The sequence below is a fragment of the Eleutherodactylus coqui genome, chromosome 2, assembly GCF_035609145.1.
Source record: "Eleutherodactylus coqui strain aEleCoq1 chromosome 2, aEleCoq1.hap1, whole genome shotgun sequence".
Lineage (NCBI taxonomy): Eukaryota > Metazoa > Chordata > Amphibia > Anura > Eleutherodactylidae > Eleutherodactylus > Eleutherodactylus coqui.
Genome location: NC_089838.1, coordinates 37,963,497 through 37,985,311, shown reverse-complemented (window position 1 = coordinate 37,985,311; position 21,815 = coordinate 37,963,497). Strand labels below are relative to the sequence as shown.

The following is a 21,815-nucleotide window of genomic DNA, read 5'->3' as shown; positions in this document are numbered from 1 at the left end:
ATATTCACAAATGAAAACCTTAGCGGAGCATAGGTCCCATACAAAAATGCTCAGGTCGCCCATTGACTTCAATGGGGTTCGTTACTCGAAACGAACCCTCGAGCATCGCGGGAAGTTCAACTTGAGTAACGAGCACCCGAGCATTTTGGTGCTCGCTCATCTCTATCAGGAACCCATCAAAACATGTGCTGGAATTGTTCCCCGTTTGTGGTAAAGCACGCCTGAACTGAACACTCCTCATTACTGAACGCTCTGGTTAGCACGCGCAGTGTCATTGCAGCAATTTCTTGCAAGATGTTCCTTCTCCATTCCTAAATAGTTCGTAGCTTACTCCAGTAAAACGTTGTCTTCAAAAGGTAGCAAAGGCTCTTATTGACTAAAGGACTGAAGCAACGCATGGCTATTGTGGTGGAATGGTGTGCCCAGCGAAGCAGCCAGGCTAATCACTTAAGCTAGCCATTTTGTTTCCCTTGCCAGTGACTGCTGCCATATGGACAGTGACAGTCATAGTAAGCTTCTGGGTATAGGAAAACTAAGTCGGAAAATGACTCTGACTTTTAAGAGAGTATGCAGTGAGTATGCCCTGTGCCATGCCGGTTCTACTGTTAGAGGAGGGAGAGGATCAACTGAATTGTCTCTATAATTCTATTGTAATCTGTTTTTATTTTCTGACTCTTTTATTTCTATTATGTTTTTTTCATGAATGTGGGGCCAATCCTCTTTCTTGATCTGCTATAACAGCAGCGGCTAAGACTTGCTTCATAGTTAGCACCCGTATAAAGTTAAGAAATAGATAGAGTACAGTTGGCATTCTCTGCGTCATGACCAATAGTCCCTGTGCGGGGGGGGGGGGGGGGGGGAGAGGAGCCTCTGGTCTTATAATAGAGGTATTCTCTTTTAATAATCCAGCTCTTTCATGATGAGATGAAAAACCACAAAATAAAAAGTGATCTCATCAAAGCAGGACATGTCAACCTATTTTGAGAGTCACTGTAGAAAACTGCAGTAATTTGGGTACTTTATATAGTTGTTAACATGAGAAATAAGGAAATGTATTTTTTATGAAAAAAATTGAATAAAACAACAGGGGAAGTTTTGGAACTAAATTGTCTTTTCTGGTGAAACTTTGGAATCCTTTGTGATTCAGAATAGTTATAGGCAAATATTTAAGGAGAAGGTCAGTGCATTGCTATTGCTGAGCCCTACATAATGTCTGGCTAGGCCACAATCATATTTAGGTAAATGTTATAAGTGACCTGCACAGATACTATTTTTTTTTCTTCATATCATTTTATAAAAGGCTCAGATTATAACTGAAAATGCTTCAGAAATGTCTAAGAATGAAATGAATATACTGTAATTACAAAAATAAAAAACAAACGATTTATTAGATACTCCATTCATATATTATTTCCTATTAATATGTTCTTTTTTCAATCTGTAAAAATCTTAGTTTTGATCTAGAAATATTATTCTATTGTATTTATACACTCTTAATAATGGAAATATACTTTACTGTCATTTAAATACGATAAAAAGCATAGAAATGCAAATATAACACTGTAAACTAGTTCAATTCCAAAGCAACTGCAGTTCTCACATTTGAACTCCAAGTGGCAGTATAAGACTGTTTAAAAAATTTTTAAGCCAAGATACAAAGAAAATCTAGTAACTGTGACTGTAATCTCACACTGTAGGATATAGGGAAGCACTATTATATTTCCAGAGAACACATTGCAATCTGGACTCCAAGAAGCATATTTCCTTAGGATTTTTCATAATTAGGACAAATATTTTTTTTTGTGGATTTATACCAAAGAGAACTTTAATATCACAGCTTTCTGAAAATGAATGATACAGCAAGACACAGAGGAACACAGAGGGGGCAAATCTATCAGGTATTTGGCTTTATTTTCCTCTTTATCAGTGACACCTATGGCCAGTTACAATATTCAGTACTTGAAGAAATGAAGCAGGGATCTGTAATTGGGAATGTGGCAAAAGATCTTGGATTAAATATAAAAAACTTGGCTGATAGAAAATTCCAGCTTATCTCACAGACAAATAAACAATATTTCAGTGTTAATTTGGAAAATGGGGACTTATTTTTATCAGACAGAATTGATAGAGAAACATTATGTGAAATTAAACTGAACTGCTTTCTAAACCTAGAAGCCATGATTGAAAATCCTTTGAATTTGTATACAATCACCATTGAAATCCAGGATGTGAATGATAATGCACCGATATTTTCAAAAAAGCATTTTGATTTAGAAATCAGTGAAGTGACCTCTCCTGGTGCCCGCTTTGCCTTGGGGAATGCGCAAGATCCAGATTTAGGCACCAACTCTGTACAAAGTTATACGCTGAGTGGCAATGAAAACTTTGGCCTTGGAGAAAAAGCTACAGCAGATGGAATTAAATACCCAGAAATTATACTAGAAAAATCACTGGACAGAGAGAAACAAAGCTTCTATGAGTTAATATTAACAGCTTTGGATGGAGGGAACCCACAGAAATCAAGTACTGCTACAGTGAAGATCATTGTTCAGGATTTTAATGACAACCTGCCTATGTTTAGTCAAGATACATATCATATAAGGTTACATGAAAATGCAGCTATTGGATCCCTTGTAATTCGCTTGAATGCAACTGATGAAGATGAAGGCTCTAATGCTCAAATAACTTATTCTTTTAGTCATATTTCTGACAATGCACGCCAATTATTTACTATAGATTCATTAAATGGGGATATTAAATTATTTAAAAATTTGGATTTTGAAAAGTCGGATACCTATGAAATGACTGTAGAGGCCAAAGATGGTGGAGGTCATGTGACACATTGCAAGGTGTCAATACAAGTCATTGATGTCAATGACAATGCCCCAAAAATAATGATGAAATCTATTGCATCATCAATTCAAGAGGATTCACCGCCAGGGACAATCATAGCATTAATCAATGTCCGTGACTTGGACTCTGGGATGAATAGTGAAGTTGTTTGTCATATCTCAGACACTTTGGCTTTTCAGCTAATTCCATCCTCCAGTAGTTACTATAAACTAGTAACTGCAGGTACCATAGACCGAGAAAGAAATCCTTCCTACAATGTGACAATACAGTGTATGGATAGCGGATCTCCTGCATTGTCTACCAACAAAACCTTTCACCTCAACATCTCAGATGTGAATGACAATGCTCCGGTTTTTGAGAAGATGAACTACATTCTGTATATTGGAGAAAATAATCAACCAGGTACATCAATACAAACTATCCGAGCTTCAGATAATGATTCTGATGAAAATGGGAAAATTACTTACAGCATTCTAAACAGCAATGTAGAAGAGATTCCAGTGTCATCTTATATTTCCATCAACTCAATGACTGGGGTAATTTATGCCCAGAGATCATTTGACTATGAACAGTTGCGGGAATTCCAGTTCCAGGTGATGGCTAAAGACAGCGGATCTCCTCCTCTAAGCAGTAATGTCACAGTGAGGATATGTATCATTGATAAGAATGATAATGCCCCTAAGATCCTCTACCCATCACCAGACACTGAGGGGTCGGCATTATTTGAGTTTATTCCTCACTCTGCTGAGAAAGGTTATTTAGTCACCAAAGTGATTGCAGTGGACGCTGACTCTGGACACAACGCCTGGCTCTCCTATCACTTAATACAAGCTCCTGATCCAACAATATTCACCATTGGTCTATTTACTGGTGAAATCAGGATTGGAAGAGATCTTCCAGACAGAGATACCTTAAGACAAAAGATTGTGGTTCTGGTGAAGGATAATGGAGTCCCACCTTTGTCATGTACTGTTTCAGTTCATTTAGTTGTGGCTGAAAACTTTCAGGAGATTGTACCTGAGATAAAGCGCCAACCCAATGTGTTACATACTTCTTCCAATGTAACATTCTATCTGGTTGTATCCATTGGTTTTATTTCAATTCTTTTTGTAGCAACAGTGTTGATTACCATAGTTTTGAAATGCAGGAAATCTAACACTCCAACAACCTATGGAGCATATAGCAGAAATGTCTATCCTCAGTTCACCTTGGGATGTCCATCTGAGATCAGTGATACAAGTTTGCCTTTCCCATTCTCATATGATGTGTGTGTGACTATGGACTCAAAGCAGAATGAAATTGCTTATCTGAAACCAGTGCAGAACGTCCCTACAGAGAATCTCATAGACACTGATGAATCTACAGCTGTGAATGATTCTTCCAGCAATGATCTGAATCCTACCAATATTATACAGGTATGAAGCAGATATATTTGAATAAATAAATAAATTATATGCATTGATCATTTTTGCATGTTTTATAAATTACCATTATTTATGTGAACGTAAAAAACTTCACAACATATGCCAGGAGGTGTATATTATTTTGCTTCCAGCGGGCTTTTCCCTGCTCCCTCTCTCTGTGCTTATTGTAATTATTGCCAAAATTTCTCAGTTCCCAAAATACTGATTGTAATGCTGCTTGTAGTGGCTATGTTATGCCCTTGTCAGACCTACCTTAGGACATGAAATAAACAACATCGGTGTACTTTGGTTAGAGTTTTTTATAAGTATTTGTAAGCCAAAACCAGGAGTAAATGCTTTTTGAACATTTCAAACCAAAATATGTCCATATGAAAGCTACTTAAATTGTGTTTACTTTAGTGCAAAGTGCTGAGTAATACAGCTATCACTAGGATTTAGAAGATTGGTTTCTAATCTGAGGCCTGTAATTCTAATGGCAGATAGTTTTACAAGAACTGAATGATTATGGGTGGTAGCAACCTAGATGGCTTAAGCTTCATTTACATGCAAAGATGATTGCTCAAAATTTGCTCAATAGACAGTTTGAGTGATCACTTTGCATAACTAGGAATTGGCACTAATGCCTATTATTAGCTTGTTAGCTTCATTTGCATTTAAATGAAACTTCATTTGCTTTATGCAGATAACAGCAGGTGGTCTGTTATCTGCATACAGCTGCATTGTTCTTCCCCAGGACAGCAGCTGAAAACAATGTTATCAGCACTCCTGCAGAGAATCACAGCATGCGGTTCCTGCTATCTGCAAGCTGGCCTAAGGATGGTTCCCACGCTGAACTAAAAATCATCATTCGTCCGAAAACCTAACGATGGTAGCATTTATACACAATGATTTTCATTTGAAAATTTGTTTGAACGAATCTTGAGCGATAGTCGTTGTGTGTAAATGGGCCTTTAAGCTATACTTTTGTTCCATTGATATTTTAAGGTACAGGTAATGAAGTATAACAAAAACAATTCAGGACTGTGTTAGCCATATAAAAACTATGTGTTGCTAAATATTTTTAATCTTAAAAAGGCATGTATATTCTAGGAGCTTTTACTAGCTAACCAGAAAAAATATATATTTGCAAGCTTCTGTAGCACCGTGGTCCCTTCTTCAGACTGATTAAAAAATGAAATGCCTGATAAATGGGTCTCTGTGCTACAAAAGCTTGCAAACATAATTTGTCGGGTTAATCAATATATACACTACTAGTAATTATTAGGAAATTATAGTACCAGTGTTTCTGGTGGCACATCACACACACAGTACCTTGATTACCACACAAGACAACACAGCTTGGCTCCTCCCACAGCAGTGACATCACCACAGGTCCTTCAGCCCACCCAATCTCTGTGGTGGTGGTAGGTCAGTGTGTTCTGTCAGGACTGCTGAGTTGTGTCTGACATAATAGCGGTTTAGTTGTATTCTCATTTAGTTCTTTTTGTCCTCCCCCTAACTGTGTTGTTCCTCCGTCGGTCAGACTCTGTTTTATATATGTTGTGGGACCTTCAATGATGTCACCAGGGGCAGAGCGATGACATCACCAGGGGTGGAGCATAAGAATCACACACATATACATACATACTCACAGACAAGTGGTCGTTAGTAGTTTGACTACTCATTAATTTCAATGCACCCTCAGATTTGTCAATTTCTCTATAAAGGATGAATACAATACATATGTGTTGCACAGAAATGGGTAAACCTGTATTCAGTATTTTAAACACTATTAGCACTCACATGCATCATATTTATTTATTGTTTATAAATATCCTGAAAACTGTCGTTTTTGTAGAAACAGGGCTAGGAAATCTGTGTAACCAAGAAACTTTTTGTTGCCCATAGCATCCAATCACAGTCTAGTTTTCATTTTTCAAAAGCAGAATATGAAATTAAAGCTTGCTGTACTTGTCTGCTATGGGCAACAGAGAAAGTCTCTTTTTTGCAAAGGTTTCTAAATCGCCACTGTACACAGTGAAAGAACATAGATGAATTCATAGCCTTGAATTGTGATATCCTATAGACTTGTGAAAACATGTAAAGGAAAATAATCAAAATGGCTTTTGCCAATAATCCCATTCTAATACATTGTGAGTTTATGACATATACCTGTATACTTTTCTATATTTCTCTTCCATGCTAAAAAGATGCATTCAAAGTAACAAAGCTCTGTCCTGAAAATGTTTTGTATGTGAGACCTGCTGATAAGATAGGGTGTTTGGTAAAACAGAAGGTGTATAGGAAAACAGAAAATGTCTGGAAAATCATGTCTGTAGGGAGCATATACAAAATAATCGTCATAAATTGCATGTGTGCTGTATGTGCAAATTGCTTAACATTGTGTGTAGATAATCCATGGCAAGCTAGAATTTTGCCTTGGAAGCTGGTTGGGCAGACTGCACTATACCTCTGTGAATTCTCTGTGAATACATTATCTGATTTAGCTTACTTTTATTTGGTAACTCTTATTCTAAACAAACTGTGTTGTTGTTGTTAGCTGATTAATTGTTCACGACCATTGATGACCCTAAAGCCGAGCTCCCTCCATGTTTTTTGTTTTTGCACTGCTTCTTTCAGTTGTTTGATAACCATGCCAGCATCAGCTCTGACAGGTTCAACACATTATGTTCTTTGGTGGCCAGGTCTTTTAGTGCCACTGATCTGTCCTAGGATTATAGATTTTTCTAGCAATTCTGCTCACATTATATGGCCAAAATCCGTGAGTCTCAGTCTGGTCATCTTGCCCTCCAGTGATATATATTGGTTCTTATACAATTCAGGATTTCTCTGTTCTTCTTGCTGTCCAGGGTATATGCAGCAGCTTTCGTCAGCACCACACTCAAACACATCAATCCTCCTACTATCAGCTTTTTCACACTCCAGCTTTTGCATCTATACATGTCCATGGGGAAAATAATGGTTGCGTTATCCTGCGTTTAGTTGCTATGCCGATATCCCTATTTTTCCAGATTTTGTTCGCATTATGCTTTGACCTAAGGCTATTCTACATTTTATCTGTAGCTTACATTTTACATCCTGGTCAATTTTCAAACCAAGGAATATAAAGTCTTGCATGCAGTCTATGGCCTCGTTGTTGATTTTGATTTGAATTTGGCAATTTTTCTTGACGCAAGATCACTTTGTCCCTTTCCGTATCAGAGTTACCAATCAAAAAACAAACCACCATAATCACTTTGAGAAATGAAGGGCATAGTTGGTGTGAAATTGCTTGCCTGGGGAAGGTTTCTCTTGGTGGAATGTAGTCTAATTTCAGTCCATACACATGAAAACAAGAGTGTATGTGATTGACCACAACTTGGACAATCTCAAGTGACCACAAAACAGGAGGTCAAATTCATCAGAGTGTTTGCCAAATAGGACAGATTCAAAACAGCTCATAAAATTTGTGCTGCTCTGAAAAAGAAAAGGAGTAAAAGTGTGCAAATTAAGACAATTAAATGCTGCCTTCTAGCCAGTAGTTGGAAGAGACATGTTGCAGCCAGAGAACCATTATCTAGACCCATTAATAAAAAGAAGATGCTATTGTGGGCTAAAAAGGAGCTGATTACTAATCAGTGGAAGAAGGTTAAATTCACAGGCAAATCAAAGTTTGGGTTGAAGATGTTTGGGTCCAAGTGGCAAAAGGTTGTTTGCCATGTGACAGGTGAGGGCATGTTTCCTGCAGCCCACAGTCAAACATGAAAGACGTTCCATTACGGTCTGGGGATGTTTCAAAAGTGGTGTAATTGGTGACTTACTAAAAATAGAGTTTGAGAAAAGAAAAATGGCAACCACGCTCTAAGGAAGTAAACGAACTTCGAGGAAGGGGTTAAACTGCAGGAAAAACCTCTTCCTAATGCCCACAGAGCTCAGCAGGTATCAATAGGGTCCAAAAGGTGGAAGGTGCTGATAACAGAAATGTTTATTCCCTAAAGAGTTTATACAATGTGTTTCAGTGCACATAGGTGCTCTTTTCAAGTCCCTGTGTGCACTGAAACCCATTCTATCACTCATATAATACTTTCACTCTTTTTTTTAAACAAACATACTTATCAGCACACTATACAACTAATAAAGATGTATGTTAATATATTATCTAGTTTGCTATACTCCCTTGGCTGTGATTGTATATATTTTTTACTTCTATTTCTGTATGTGATTATGGAGGTAGCTGTCTTGCCGGTTTCTGCTCCAACAGCAACATCTGAGATTTGTTTCATAGCAAACTATGAGAAAACTAAATTAGGAAATAACTCTTTGACTTATAAGAGAGTATATTGTATGCCTGCCCTGTGACATGCATTTGCTAGTGCTCAGGGAGAGAAACGTGAACCTGAACTGTGTCCATAACTGTATTATAATTAGAGATGAGCGAGCACACTCGCTAAGGCAAACTACTCGAGCAAGTAGTGCCTTATGCAAGTACCTGCCCACTTGTCTCAAAAGATTTGGGTGCCGGCGGGGGGCGGGGAGTGGTGGGGATGAGCGGGGAGGAACGGGTGGGAGATCTCTCTCTCACTCTCCCCCTCCGCTTCCCCCTGCTCACTCCCGCAACTCACCGTTCTCCCCCGCCGGCACCCAAATCTTTTGAGACGAGCGGGCAGGTACTTGCATAAGGTACTACTCATCTCTAATTATAATCTTTATTTATTTTCTTGTTTCATTTTTTCAATTCTATTCACATGGATGTGGGACAGCCATCTTGCCTCAAATGCTATGACAATGGCAGTTGAGATTTGCCTCATTGCAATCACTGCAATACAGAAAAACTAAGTTAGAATATAATTCATTGGCAGACTGCAGTGTTCATGAGCAGTAGTCACTATGCAGAAAGTGGGAGGAGGAGCTTCCAGTCTAATAATGGAGGTATTTTCTTCTTATAATCCAGCTCTCTGGGGATAATTAGATGATTCATCGAAAACCGGCTCACCCACACTGGACTTAATCCCAAAATCCTCAGAAGTAGCGGTGCAAAGAAGGAAAAACACTGCTGCTGATACAAATTCCAGTGCAAAAAGTGATTCCTCCAGCACTCCAAATGTATACATATAAAACTTAACTTTTATTTAGAACTAGAGATGAGCGAATATACTCGTTTCGAGTAATTACTCGATCGAGCACCGCGATTTTCGAGTACTTCCGTACTCGGGTGAAAAGATTCGGGGGGCGCCGGGAGGCGGGGGGAGGCGTGGCGGAGCGGGGGGTAGCAGCGGGGAACAGGGGGGAGCCCTCTCTCTCTCCCTCTCCCCCCCACTCCCCGCTGCAACCCCCCACTCACCCACGGCGCCCCCTGAATCTTTTCGCCCGAGTACGGAAGTACTCAAAAATCGCGGCGCTCGGGCGAAAAAGGGGCGTGGCCGAGTAGGTTCGCTCATCTCTATTTAGAACCAATTAAAAACACAAGATAAAAATATATGCAGGAACACTTTTACTCATTTTTACAGGCTCTTACTTATAATATGGTTCCTGGATTGTTGCTCTACAATTAAAAGCGGCAACCTACACATGCGAACAATGATTAATTCACTTACGAACATAGTCAAACAAACATAAGTCACTATAAATATTAAATAGTTAAGCATTACACAGTTAAGTCACATTATTATGACCATCTTCTATTTTTGACTTTGGCAGCATGTAGCCAAGCCAGCCCATGACGTGTCATGGGCTGGCTTGGTGGATATATAAGGTATGTGATAGGATGTCTGCTTACATATCACTTGTCATGAGTAAAAGGGGTGATTTATCAGTGTTGCAAAAAGGGATGATTACTGGCTTTTGGGTCAAGGGTCGTAGTATTTCTCATACATGCTGCTGTGGTGAAAGTGTATTGTGAGTGGACAAAAGGCACCATTGGGAATAACCAACATGGAAACTGCAGAGCACCACATGCCACTGATGTGAGAGGTGAATCTTGGCTATGCAGGTGTGCGATGGCTAACCGATACGCTACAGTGGAGCAGCCCACCATGAAAATAAACCAGAAGGCTACCAGATGTGTGTCTCAAATGACAGCTCAGTGAATGCTGCTGTGTATGGGGCTCCAAATGGTTACTGAACCTCTGCTAACAAAGGTGCATAGGAAGAAAAGGCTTCAAATGTCATGGCAGTATAGGTGTTGGACCACCCCTGATTGGCAAAGGGTTGCCTTTTCCAATGAGTTATGTTTTCTGCTGCATCAAAAAAGTTATGACAGCTGAGAGCTGCCCCTGATTGGTCCCTGCGCTGAGCCAATCAGAGGCAGCACTCACTCACCCATTCATGAATTCATGAATGGGTAAGTGAGAGCTGCCTCTGATTGGTCAGGCTGTGAGCAATGAGAGGCAGCTCATTCAGCAGGCGGGGATTTTAAATTCCTGGCTGCTGAATACTACTCAGAGCAGTTTAGGAGAACTGCCCGCCGGCCGCGGCTGAACTCCGTCTGCCGGAACAGGTGAGTATATATATATTTTTTGTTTTTACACATTTCTGGATGAATTTCCGGGAAGGGCTTATATTTTTAAGCCCTTCCCAAAAATTCATCGTGCTACATTTGTAGGTATAGTTACTGGTGTCCATATAATGTCAGGTTCAGCCCAAATCATGTACAGATACATATTATGTTATCTTTTAATTCATGTTATTTCGTAAAAGGTTTAGATTACAATTGAAAATGCCACAGAAAATTCTGAAAACAAAGTGGATAAAACCATGAAAAAACATACTTTGTAAACAGTTTATATCATATTCAATATAATAATAATATTGTATGTTATATATTCTAAAATCAAAATTGGAATAATGAATCCACTATCTATGTTAATTTTCACTCATAGCATAGCAGTCTCATTTTGATCAAACAATAATACTCTATTGCATTTACATACATGTTCTCTTAATATTACAAATACCATTTAATGTCACTTAAATATGTTAAAGTAGAAAAGCAAAAATAAAGTAAAATCTAATTTATAAACAGATTTAATTCTACAGGACTTATTGCAGAGCAACTGCAGTTCTTACATTTGAACTCTAAGTGGCAGTATGAGACTGCGTAAAAAAATAATTCAAGCTAGAATGAAAATCTAGTAACTGTGACTGTAGTCTCACATTATAGGATATAGGGAAGCACAGCAATACTCTCAGAGAACACATTATAGTCTGCACTCCAAGAAATAGCTTTACAAAGGATTTTCATCATTAAGAATTATTTTCTCCTTGTGGATTACAGTAAAGAGAACTTTTATATCACAATTTTCTGAGAATGATTAATACAGCAAGACACAGAGGACAACAGTGGGAACAGATCTATCAGGTATTTTGCCTTATTTTCTTCTTTGTTAATGATGCCTATGGCCAACTACAATATACAGTACTTGAAGAAATGAAGCAGGGATCTGTAATTGGGAATGTGGCAAAGGATCTTGGACTAAATGTAAAGGAACTAGCAGATAGAAAATTCCAACTTATTTCTCAGACAAATAGACAATATTTCAGTGTTAATTTGGAAAATGGAGACTTATTGGTATCAGAGAGGCTTGACAGAGAAACATTATGTGGGATTAAATCAATCTGCTTTATAAACCTAGAAGCTGTCATTGAAAATCCTTTGAATTTTTACACAATCACCATTGAAATCCAGGATGTGAATGATAATGCACCGATATTTTCAAAGAAGCATTTTGGTTTAGAGATTAGTGAACTTACATTACCTGGTGCCCGCTTTGCTTTAGGAAATGCGCAAGATCCAGATTTAGGCACCAACTCTGTACAAAGTTATACATTGAGTGGAAATGCAAATTTTGGCCTTGGAGAAAAAACTACAACAGATGGAATTAAATACCCAGAAATTATACTAGAAAAATCCCTGGACAGAGAGAAACAAAGCTTCTATGAGTTAATATTAACAGCTTTGGATGGAGGTAACCCACAGAAATCAAGCACTGCTACAGTGAAGATCATTGTTCAAGATGTTAATGATAACTTTCCTATGTTTAGTCAAGATACATATCACATAAGATTACAGGAAAATGCAGCTATTGGATCTCTTGTAATTCCATTAAATGCAACTGATGAGGATGAAGGCTCTAATGCTCAAATAACATATTCTTTTAGCCATATTTCTGATAATGAACTCCAATTATTTACTATAGACTCACTAAATGGAGACATCAAAGTATCAGGAAATTTGGACTATGAAATGTCAGATACCTATGAAATGACTGTAGAGGCCAAAGATGGGGGAGGTCATGTGACACATTGCAAGGTTTCAGTACAAGTAATTGATGTCAATGACAACGCTCCAGAAATAACGATGAAATCTATCTCACCATCAATTCCAGAAGATTCTTCAGCAGGAACTGTTATAGCATTACTGAATGTCCGGGACTTGGACTCTGGGATGAATAGTGAAGTTGTTTGTCATATCTCAGACACTTTGGCTTTTCAGCTAATTCCATCCTCTAGTAGTTATTATAAACTAGTAACTGCAGGTACCATGGACCGAGAAAGAAATCCCTCCTACAATGTGACAATACAGTGTATGGATAGCGGCTCTACTCCACTGTCTACCAACAAAACCTTTCACCTCAACATCTCAGATGTGAATGACAATGCTCCGGTTTTTGAGAAGATGAACTACATTCTGTACATTGGAGAAAATAATCAACCAGGTACATCAATATACACTGTCCATGCCTCAGACAGTGATTGGGATGAAAATGGGAAAATTAGCTATGGCATTCTAAACAGCAATGTTGAAGAGATTCCAGTGTCATCTTATGTTTCCATCAACTCAATGACTGGAGTTCTCTATGCCCAGAGATCATTTGACTATGAACAGTTGCGGGAATTTCAGTTCCAGGTGATGGCTAAAGACAGTGGATCTCCTCCTCTAAGCAGTAATGTCACAGTGAGGATATGTATCATTGATAAGAATGATAATGCCCCTAAGATCCTCTACCCATCACCAGACACTGAGGGATCGGCATTATTTGAGTTTATTCCTCACTCTGCTGAGAAAGGTTATCTAGTCACCAAAGTGATTGCAGTGGACGCTGACTCTGGACACAACGCCTGGCTCTCCTATCACTTAATACAAGCTCCTGATCCAACAATATTCACCATTGGTCTATATACTGGTGAGATCAGGATTGGAAGAGATCTTCCAGACAAAGATACCTTAAGACAAAAGATTGTGGTTCTGGTGAAGGATAATGGAGTCCCATCTTTGTCATGTACCGTTTCAGTTCATTTAGTTGTGGCTGAAAACTTTCAAGAGATTGTTCCAGAGATAAAGCGACAACCCAATGTGTTACATACTTCTTCCAATGTAACATTCTATCTGGTTGTATCCATAGGTTTTATTTCAATTCTTTTTGTAGCAACAGTGTTGATTACCATAGTTTTAAAATGCAGGAAATCTAACACTCCAACAACCTATGGAGCATATAGCAGAAATGTCTATCCTCAGTTCACCTTGGGATGTCCTTCTGAGATCAGTGATACAAGTTTACCTTTCCCATTCTCATATGATGTGTGTGTGACTATGGACTCAAAGCAGAATGAAATTGCTTACCTGAAACCGGTGCAGAACGTCCCTACAGAGAATCTCATAGACACTGCAGTTGTTAATGAATTCTCCAACAATGATCTGGGTACCAGCAATATTGCACAGGTATGAAGTAGTAATAGTTAATCAACCTGCAGCTTATTGTTAATAATTTCAGTTTTGTATAAATCATAAGTATTTATGTGACTGCAAAAAATATTTGCCTTCAAGCATTAAAATTATATTCCTACCTAAGGCCCTCATAGCATATGCCATAAAAATCAGGTAAGTGTGTGTCACACCTGTGGAACCTGCACTAAGCTCCTTAGCAGATCTGTGCATGGTTAAGATTAAAGAAACATGTGAAAATGGCCAAGTGTGCTTTGCTATGCTAATTCCGTAACACCGTAGAAGTCAGTAGGAGTTATGCAGACAGTGTAACACAGTGAACTATGCTATTTTCATAACTCTTGCATTATAGAAATAGCACACCTCCATGCACTATGCTGTTTGCTAAACTCTCATTAACTTCCACAAACCAGCATAGCCCTGTAATACTCAGATGCTTCTGTAACCCCAACTACCCCCGTCCGGGATGAGAACACCTAGTTATAGTAGAAAATATACATTTTTAAAAGGACTTTTTAGGTTAGATACATAATAACTGAATACATTGCACTTTAATATATAACTACACTGCAGGAGTGTTTTTCATTATTTTATATGTAAACTTTATCAAATCTATATACTCCTAATATTTAATTTGCATACTGTATATAACAAAAGTTGTGAATAGATCAGCCGATAGATCAGGATATCATTAAAAAGGAACCAGATTTCAATATGAATAAAATTATGATTCAGAAAATATAAAGAAGGGCAGCTTATATAATTCTAGTGTAGAGAAATGCAATAGGTGTTAAAATTGGCTTTGAATATATGTTAGAGAAGCTTCCAGCAATGTTCTTCCAGTGTTGATATTTTACTGCTCAGACAATAACAATTTAATGATTTTATCAAACGAAAAAATGTGTTTGTAGCTAAATCAAGCCCAATGTTCAATTATGAACATTTTGTATTTACACTTATTAAAAAAAGTTTTTTCTCAGATATTCTAAGGCTAATACTAGAATAGCGCCACCCCCTTCTTCCATTGAGCAGCCTTTTTTTTGTCTAGCGCTCCTCAGTAAATTTTCAAGGCAGACACACTTACTCAGGCTTGCTTTAATGAAATGAATCAGAGAGAAAAGCAAGACTAAGCAGTCCAAACAATTACTGAGGTGGACACCAAATTAAAACACTAGATAGCACTATTCTAACGTTAGTCCTGGAATATCAGGAGATAGAAACATCTATATATATAAATATGAAAGCCCTCACTCACTGACTCATTGACTGACTGATTCACCACTAATTCTCTAACTTTCCAATGTCATGCAAACATGAAATTTGGCACGGCCATTCTTTAGGTCCTAAATAGGAAAAGTAAAGGGGTCACAACTCGAATTTTTCAATGCTAATTGCAAAAGTATTGGCACTCCTATGTAATGTACCTAATCTAATTCTTTAACTTTCTGGTGTCGTGCAAACATGAAATTTGGCACGACTATTCTTTAGGTCCTAAATAAGAAAAGTTAATTGGTCTCAACTTGGTCTCAACTCACATATTCAATGCTAAGTGCAAAAGTATTGGGACCCCTGTGTAAAGTACCTAATCTAATTCTCTAACAGAGATGAGTGAGCACCAAAATACTTGGGTCCTCATTACTTGAGCCGAGCTTTTTGTAATGCTCGAGAGCACGTTTCGAATAACGAACCCCATTGAAGTTGATGCGAGACTCGAGCATTTTTCAAGGTGACCCATGCTCTGCATTGTTTTCATTGGAGCCACGGTTGCTACCGGGGGCTCTTTTGAAAACAATGGTCTGCCGACACCCCTGAATTGTTTTTCAGGGAAGGGCTTCATGCATAAGCCATTCCCTGAAAAACAATAATTTTAGTGTAAAAAAATAAATAAATAAACTTGCCTCTCTGCTGTGCCCATGTCCTCCGCGGGAATGAAGAACACATCTGTTGCATGTGGCAGATGTTTCCTTTATCCTTGCTAGTAAAAAGAATTCCCTGCTACTGCACCTGCCACATCTGTGACAGAAGCAGTAGAGGAATTCTTCAATTCCCTACCGCAGCTGTCACACCTGATTTTAAATCCCCGCCTGCTAAATACTACTGAGAGCAGTGCAGGGAGAAGAGCCGGCTGGACGCGGCTGTGCCCCGGCAGCTGAAGAATGGTGAGTATTCTTTTTTAAAATTTTATTCACCATTTCTTCTTGTTTTTCAGGGACTGGCTTATATTTGAAGCCCTTCCCTGAAAAACAATTTCAGGATGCTGGCAGCAGGATTCCCTACCGCAGCTGTCATCTGTGACAGCTGTGGTAGGGGATTCTTTATTCCCCGCAGGGATGAAGAATTCCTTTGTTGCATCTGTCACAGATGTGGCAGGTGCAGTAGGGAATTCTTTTTCCTCGCGGGGATGAAGGAAACATCTGCCACATGCAGCAGATGTGTTCTTCCTCCCTGCAGGGACATGGCAGCAGCGGACAAGTACGTTTTTTGGGATTTTTTTTACAGTAAAATTATTGTTTTTCAGGGAAGGGCTTATGTTTAAAGCCCTTCCCTGAAAAACAATTACCGGTGCGGGCAGCAGGATCCTCTACCGCAAGTGACATGTGTGACAGTTGCAGTAGGGAATCGAAGAATTCCCCTGCTGCATCTGTCATAGATATGGCAGACGTAGCATCAGGGAATTCTTTTTACTAGTGGGGTTGAAGGAAACATCTTCCACATGCGGCAGATGTGTTCTTCATCCCCGTGGAGGACACAGCAGCGGCGGGGAGATAAGTTTATTTTTTTATTTATTTATTCTTTTACACTAAAATGGTCGTTTTTCAAGGAAGGGCTCATGTTTAAAGCCCTTCCATGAAAAACAATTCATTGGTTCCGACAGAACATTGTTTTTAATGGAGTCGCCGACATCAGCCACAGCTCCATTAAAAACATGTGGGGAGGAGAGGGTGACATTTTTTTGAGCACTCTAGCACCGCGGGGTGCTCGGCTCCAGTAACGAGCATCAATCTTGGATGAGCATGCTCGCTCATCTCTATTCTCTAACTTCCCGGTGTCATACAAGCGAGAAATTTGGCTCAAGCATTCTTTAGGTCCTAAATACGAAAACTAAAGGGGTCACAACTTGATTATTCAATGCTAATTGCAAAAGTAAGTACGCTCCTATATAATGTAACTACCTAGTGTCTTACAAGCATAAAATTTGGCAAGTGCATTCTTTAGGCCCTAAATAAGAAAAATAAAGAGGTCACAACTCGATTATTCAATGCTTATTGCAAAGGTAAGTGCACCCTTATGTAATGTAACTTTCCGGTGTCATACAAAATGTCATACGAAATTTGGCACAAGCATTCTTTAGGTCCTAAATAGGAAACGTAAGATCTTAAATAAGAAAAGTAAAAGGGTCAACTCAATTATTCAATGCTAATTGCATGAATGAATAGCTAAGAGCTATCTGCCATTGGCTGAGCGCTCAGCCAATAGCTAAGCACTAGCTGCTATTGGCTGAGCGCTCAGCCAATAGCTAAGCACTAGCTGCTATTGGCTGAGCCCTCAGCCAATCCGCACAGCCCTTTCAGGAGGCGGGGATTTTTAACCACTTTTTGATGATTATCGGCAAAGGGCTTATATTTCAAACCTTTCTCTGATAATAATTCTGCAGGGCTTGTCAGAAACCACTGCTTTCAATGGGATCGGCAGCAGTGCCGATCCCATTGAAAGCAATGGGATAGCATGCCTCGGACTTCTGCCACAGCTGTGACAGCTGTCACAGCTGTGGCAGAAGTCTGCGGCATTCTCCATATCTTTTCAATGGGGCTAGCGCTGCTGCCGCTGGCCCCATTGAAAAGACTGGTGATGTCGCAGCGATCTCCCAGCGTTTTTCTCGCATTTCTCTGCGAGACTTTTTACTTACTCTCGCAGTGCAGTGGAGAAAAAACGCCAGTGGGTGGGAGCCCTAAAGGGGTCACAACTCTATTATTCAATGCTAATTGCAAAGGTAAGCGCCCCCCTATGTAATGTAACTTCCTGGTGTCGTACAAGCGTAAATTTGGCATAAGCATTCTTTAGGTGCTAAATAAGAAAAGTTAAGGGGTTGCAACTCCTTTGCTCAATGCTAATTGCAAAAGTAAGTGCACCCCTATGTAATGTAACTTCCCGGTGTCATTCAAGTGTGAAATTTAGCACAAGCATTCTTTAGGTCCTAAATAGGAAACGTAAGGTCCTAAATAAGAAAAGTAAAAGGGGCACAACTCGATTATTCAAGGCTATTTGCAAAAGTAAGTGCACCCATGTGTAATGTAACTTCCTGGTGTCATACAAGTGGGAAATTTGGCACAAGCATTCTTTAGGTCCTAAATAGGAAACGTAAGGCCCTAAATAAGAAAAATAAAGAGATCACAACTCGATTATTCAATGCTAATTGCAAAAGAAAGTGCACCCCTATGTAATGTAACTTCCCGTTGTCGTACAAGCGTGAAATTTGGCACAAGAATTCTTTAGGTCCTAAATAGGAAATGTAAGATGCTAAATAAGAAAAAAGATAAGGGGTCACAACTCGATTATTCAATGCTAATTGCAAAAGTACGTGCACCCATGTGTAATGTAACTTTCCGGTGTCATACAAGTGGGAAATTTGGCACAAGCATTCTTTAGGTCCTAAATAGGAAATGTAAGGCCCTAAAAAAGAAAAATAAAGAGATCACAACTCGATTATTCAATGCTAATTGCAAAAGAAAGTGCACCCCTATGTAATGTAACTTCCCGTTGTCGTACAAGCGTGAAATTTGGCACAAGAATTCTTTAGGTCCTAAATAGGAAATGTAAGATGCTAAATAAGAAAAAAGATAAGGGGTCACAACTCGATTATTCAATGCTAATTGCAAAAGTACGTGCACCCATGTGTAATGTAACTTTCCGGTGTCATACAAGTGTGAAATTTGGCACAAGCATTCTTTAGGTCCTAAATAGGAAATGTAAGGCCCTAAATAAGAAAAATAAAGAGATCACAACTCGATTATTCAATGCTAATTGCAAAAGAAAGTGCACCCCTATGTAATGTAACTTCCCGTTGTCGTACAAGCGTGAAATTTGGCACAAGAATTCTTTAGGTCCTAAATAGGAAATGTAAGATGCTAAATAAGAAAAAAGATAAGGGGTCACAACTCGATTATTCAATGCTAATTGCAAAAGTACGTGCACCCATGTGTAATGTAACTTTCCGGTGTCATACAAGTGGGAAATTTGGCACAAGCATTCTTTAGGTCCTAAATAGGAAATGTAAGGCCCTAAATAAGAAAAATAAAGAGATCACAACTCGATTATTCAATGCTAATTGCAAAAGAAAGTGCACCCTTATGTAATGTTACTTCCCGGTGTCATACAAGCGTGAAATTTGGCATGAGCATTCTTTAGGTCCTAAATAGGAAACTTAAGGTCCTAAATAAGAAAAAAGTTAAGGAATCACAACTCGATTATTTAATGCTAATTGCAAAAGTAAGTGCACCCCTGTGTAATGTAACTTCTCAGTGTCGTACAAGCGTGAAATTTGGCAAGAGCATTATTAAGGCCCTAAATGAGAAATATATAGAGGTTGCAACTCGATTATTCAATGCTAATTGCAAAATAAGTACACCCTTATGTAATGTAACTTCCCGATGTCATACAAGCGTGAAATTTGGCATAAGCGTTCTTTAAGTCCTAAATAGGAAAAGTAAGGTCCTAAATAGGAAAAGTAAAGGGGTTACAACTCGATTATTCAATGCTAATTGCAAAATTAGGTGCATCCCCATGTAATGTAACTTCCCAGTGTCGTGCAAGCGTGAAATATGGCATGAGCATTTTTTAGGTCCTAAATACAAAAAGTAAAGGGGTCGCAATTCAATTATTCAATGCTAATTGTAAAAATAAGTGTACCCCTATGTAATGTAACTTCCCGGTGTCATACAATTGTGAAATTTGGCAGAAGCATTCTTTAGGCCCTAATTAGCAAAAGTAACAGGGTCACAACCTGATTATTCAATGCTAATTACAAAAGTAACTGCACCCGTTATGTAATGTAACTTCCCAGTATTATACAAGCGTGAACTTTGGCACTAGCATTGTTTAGGTCCTAAATAAGTAAGGTAAATGGGTCATAAAATGATTATTCAATGGTCATTGCAAAAGTAAGTGCCACCTTATGTAATGTAACTTCCAGTGTTGTACAAGTGTGAAATTTGGCATGAACATCCTTTAGGTACTAACTACGAAAAGTTAATGGGTCACAACTGAATTATTTAATGCTAATTGTAAAAATAAGTGCACCCGTTATGTAATGTAATTTCCCAGTGTCATACAAGCATGAACTTTGGCATCAGCATTGTTTAGGTCCTAAATAAGTAACGTAAATGGGTCACAAATTATTATTCAATGGTAATTGCAAAAGTAAGTGCCCCCTTATGTAATGTAACTACCGGTGTTGTACAAGTGTAAAATTTGGCATGAGCATCCTTTAGGTACTAACTACGAAAAGTTAATAGGACGCAACTCAATTATTCAATGCTAATTGCAAAAATAAGTGCACCCATATGCAATAAAACTCCTTGGTGTTGTAGAAGCATGAAATTTGGCATGAGCATTCTTTAGGTCCTAAATACAAACAGTTAGCTCCTAAATAGGAAAAGTAAAGGGGTCACAACTCGATTATTCAATGCTGATTGCAAAAGTAAGTGCACCCCTATATAATGTCACTTCCTGGTGTTGTACAAGCATGAAATTTGGCACAAGCATTCTTTATGTCCCTGTTAACAAAAGAAGAGGCTCATAACTTGATTATTCAATGCTAATTGTAAAAATAAGTGCACCCCTGTGTAATGTAACTTCCAGGTGTTGTGCAATTGTGAAATTTGGCACAAGCATTGTTTAGTTCCTAGATATGAAAAGTAAAAGGGGCACAACTCAATTATTCAATGCAAATTGCAAAGGAAACTGCACCTCTATGTAATGTTACTTCCCGGTGTCGTAGAAGCCTGAAATTTGGCATGAGCATTCTTTAGATCCTAAATACAAAAAGTAAAGGGGTTACAGCTTGATTATTCAATACCAATTGCAAACATAAGTGCACCCTTATGTAATGTAACATCCCAGTGCCATACAAGCGTGAAATTTGACAGGAGCATTCTTTAGGTCCTAAATAGGAATACTAAAGGGGTCACAACTTTATTATTCAATGCTAATTGAAAATAAGTGCACCCCCATGTAATGTAACTACCCAGTGTCTTACAAGCATTAAATTAGGCATGAGTATTCTTTAGTTCCTAAGTGAGGAGAGTGGGATGGTGGCACATTCTGCAGAGGGACATCGGTACATGCAGCCTGAGGAGAATCTAGCACTTTTCTATGTGTATACATATTTTATTCCTCAGTTCCTCTAAACACCTGTATCAAATTAACTCAGGCGAAGCTGGGTATATCTGCTACTTATTAATATGTGGAATTTGAGTGTACATAAACTCTAACAAATATGGGCTGGATTTAAAGGGACTATTTCACCATTTTTCTTTTATTAATTAAAACCAGATGGAGACACATATTCAATTTTTAAAATCTGTTTGTATTTTCTGAGTGGCAACATAAAAGCCTGAGATGATTTATTTATTTCAAGAACTCTACGAGGATATATAACATAAAAGTCAATTTACATGAGCAGATAATCAGTCAAATTTATTATTGCCTTTTTATTATCTTTACAATGGTAAGGTAACTTGTTACAGCAAGATTTTGCTACATTTGTTGGTATAATTACTGATGTCCATATAATGTCAGGCTCAGCCAAAATCATTAGAGATGAGCGAACGTACTCGTCC

General features: G+C 38.5%; 2 protein-coding genes across 2 annotated transcripts; both read left to right on the top strand.

The window, feature by feature from the left end:
- Positions 1-1,847: 1,847 nt before the first annotated feature.
- On the top strand, positions 1,848-4,274 carry LOC136609944 (protocadherin gamma-B7-like). Its single transcript, XM_066589223.1, has one exon. It carries the CDS (start codon positions 1,848-1,850, stop codon positions 4,272-4,274), a length of 2,427 nt encoding a protein of 808 aa, XP_066445320.1.
- Positions 4,275-11,562: 7,288 nt separating this feature from the next.
- On the top strand, positions 11,563-13,980 carry LOC136609943 (protocadherin gamma-B1-like). Its single transcript, XM_066589222.1, has one exon. It carries the CDS (start codon positions 11,563-11,565, stop codon positions 13,978-13,980), a length of 2,418 nt encoding a protein of 805 aa, XP_066445319.1.
- The last annotated feature ends 7,835 nt before the right edge of the window (positions 13,981-21,815 follow it).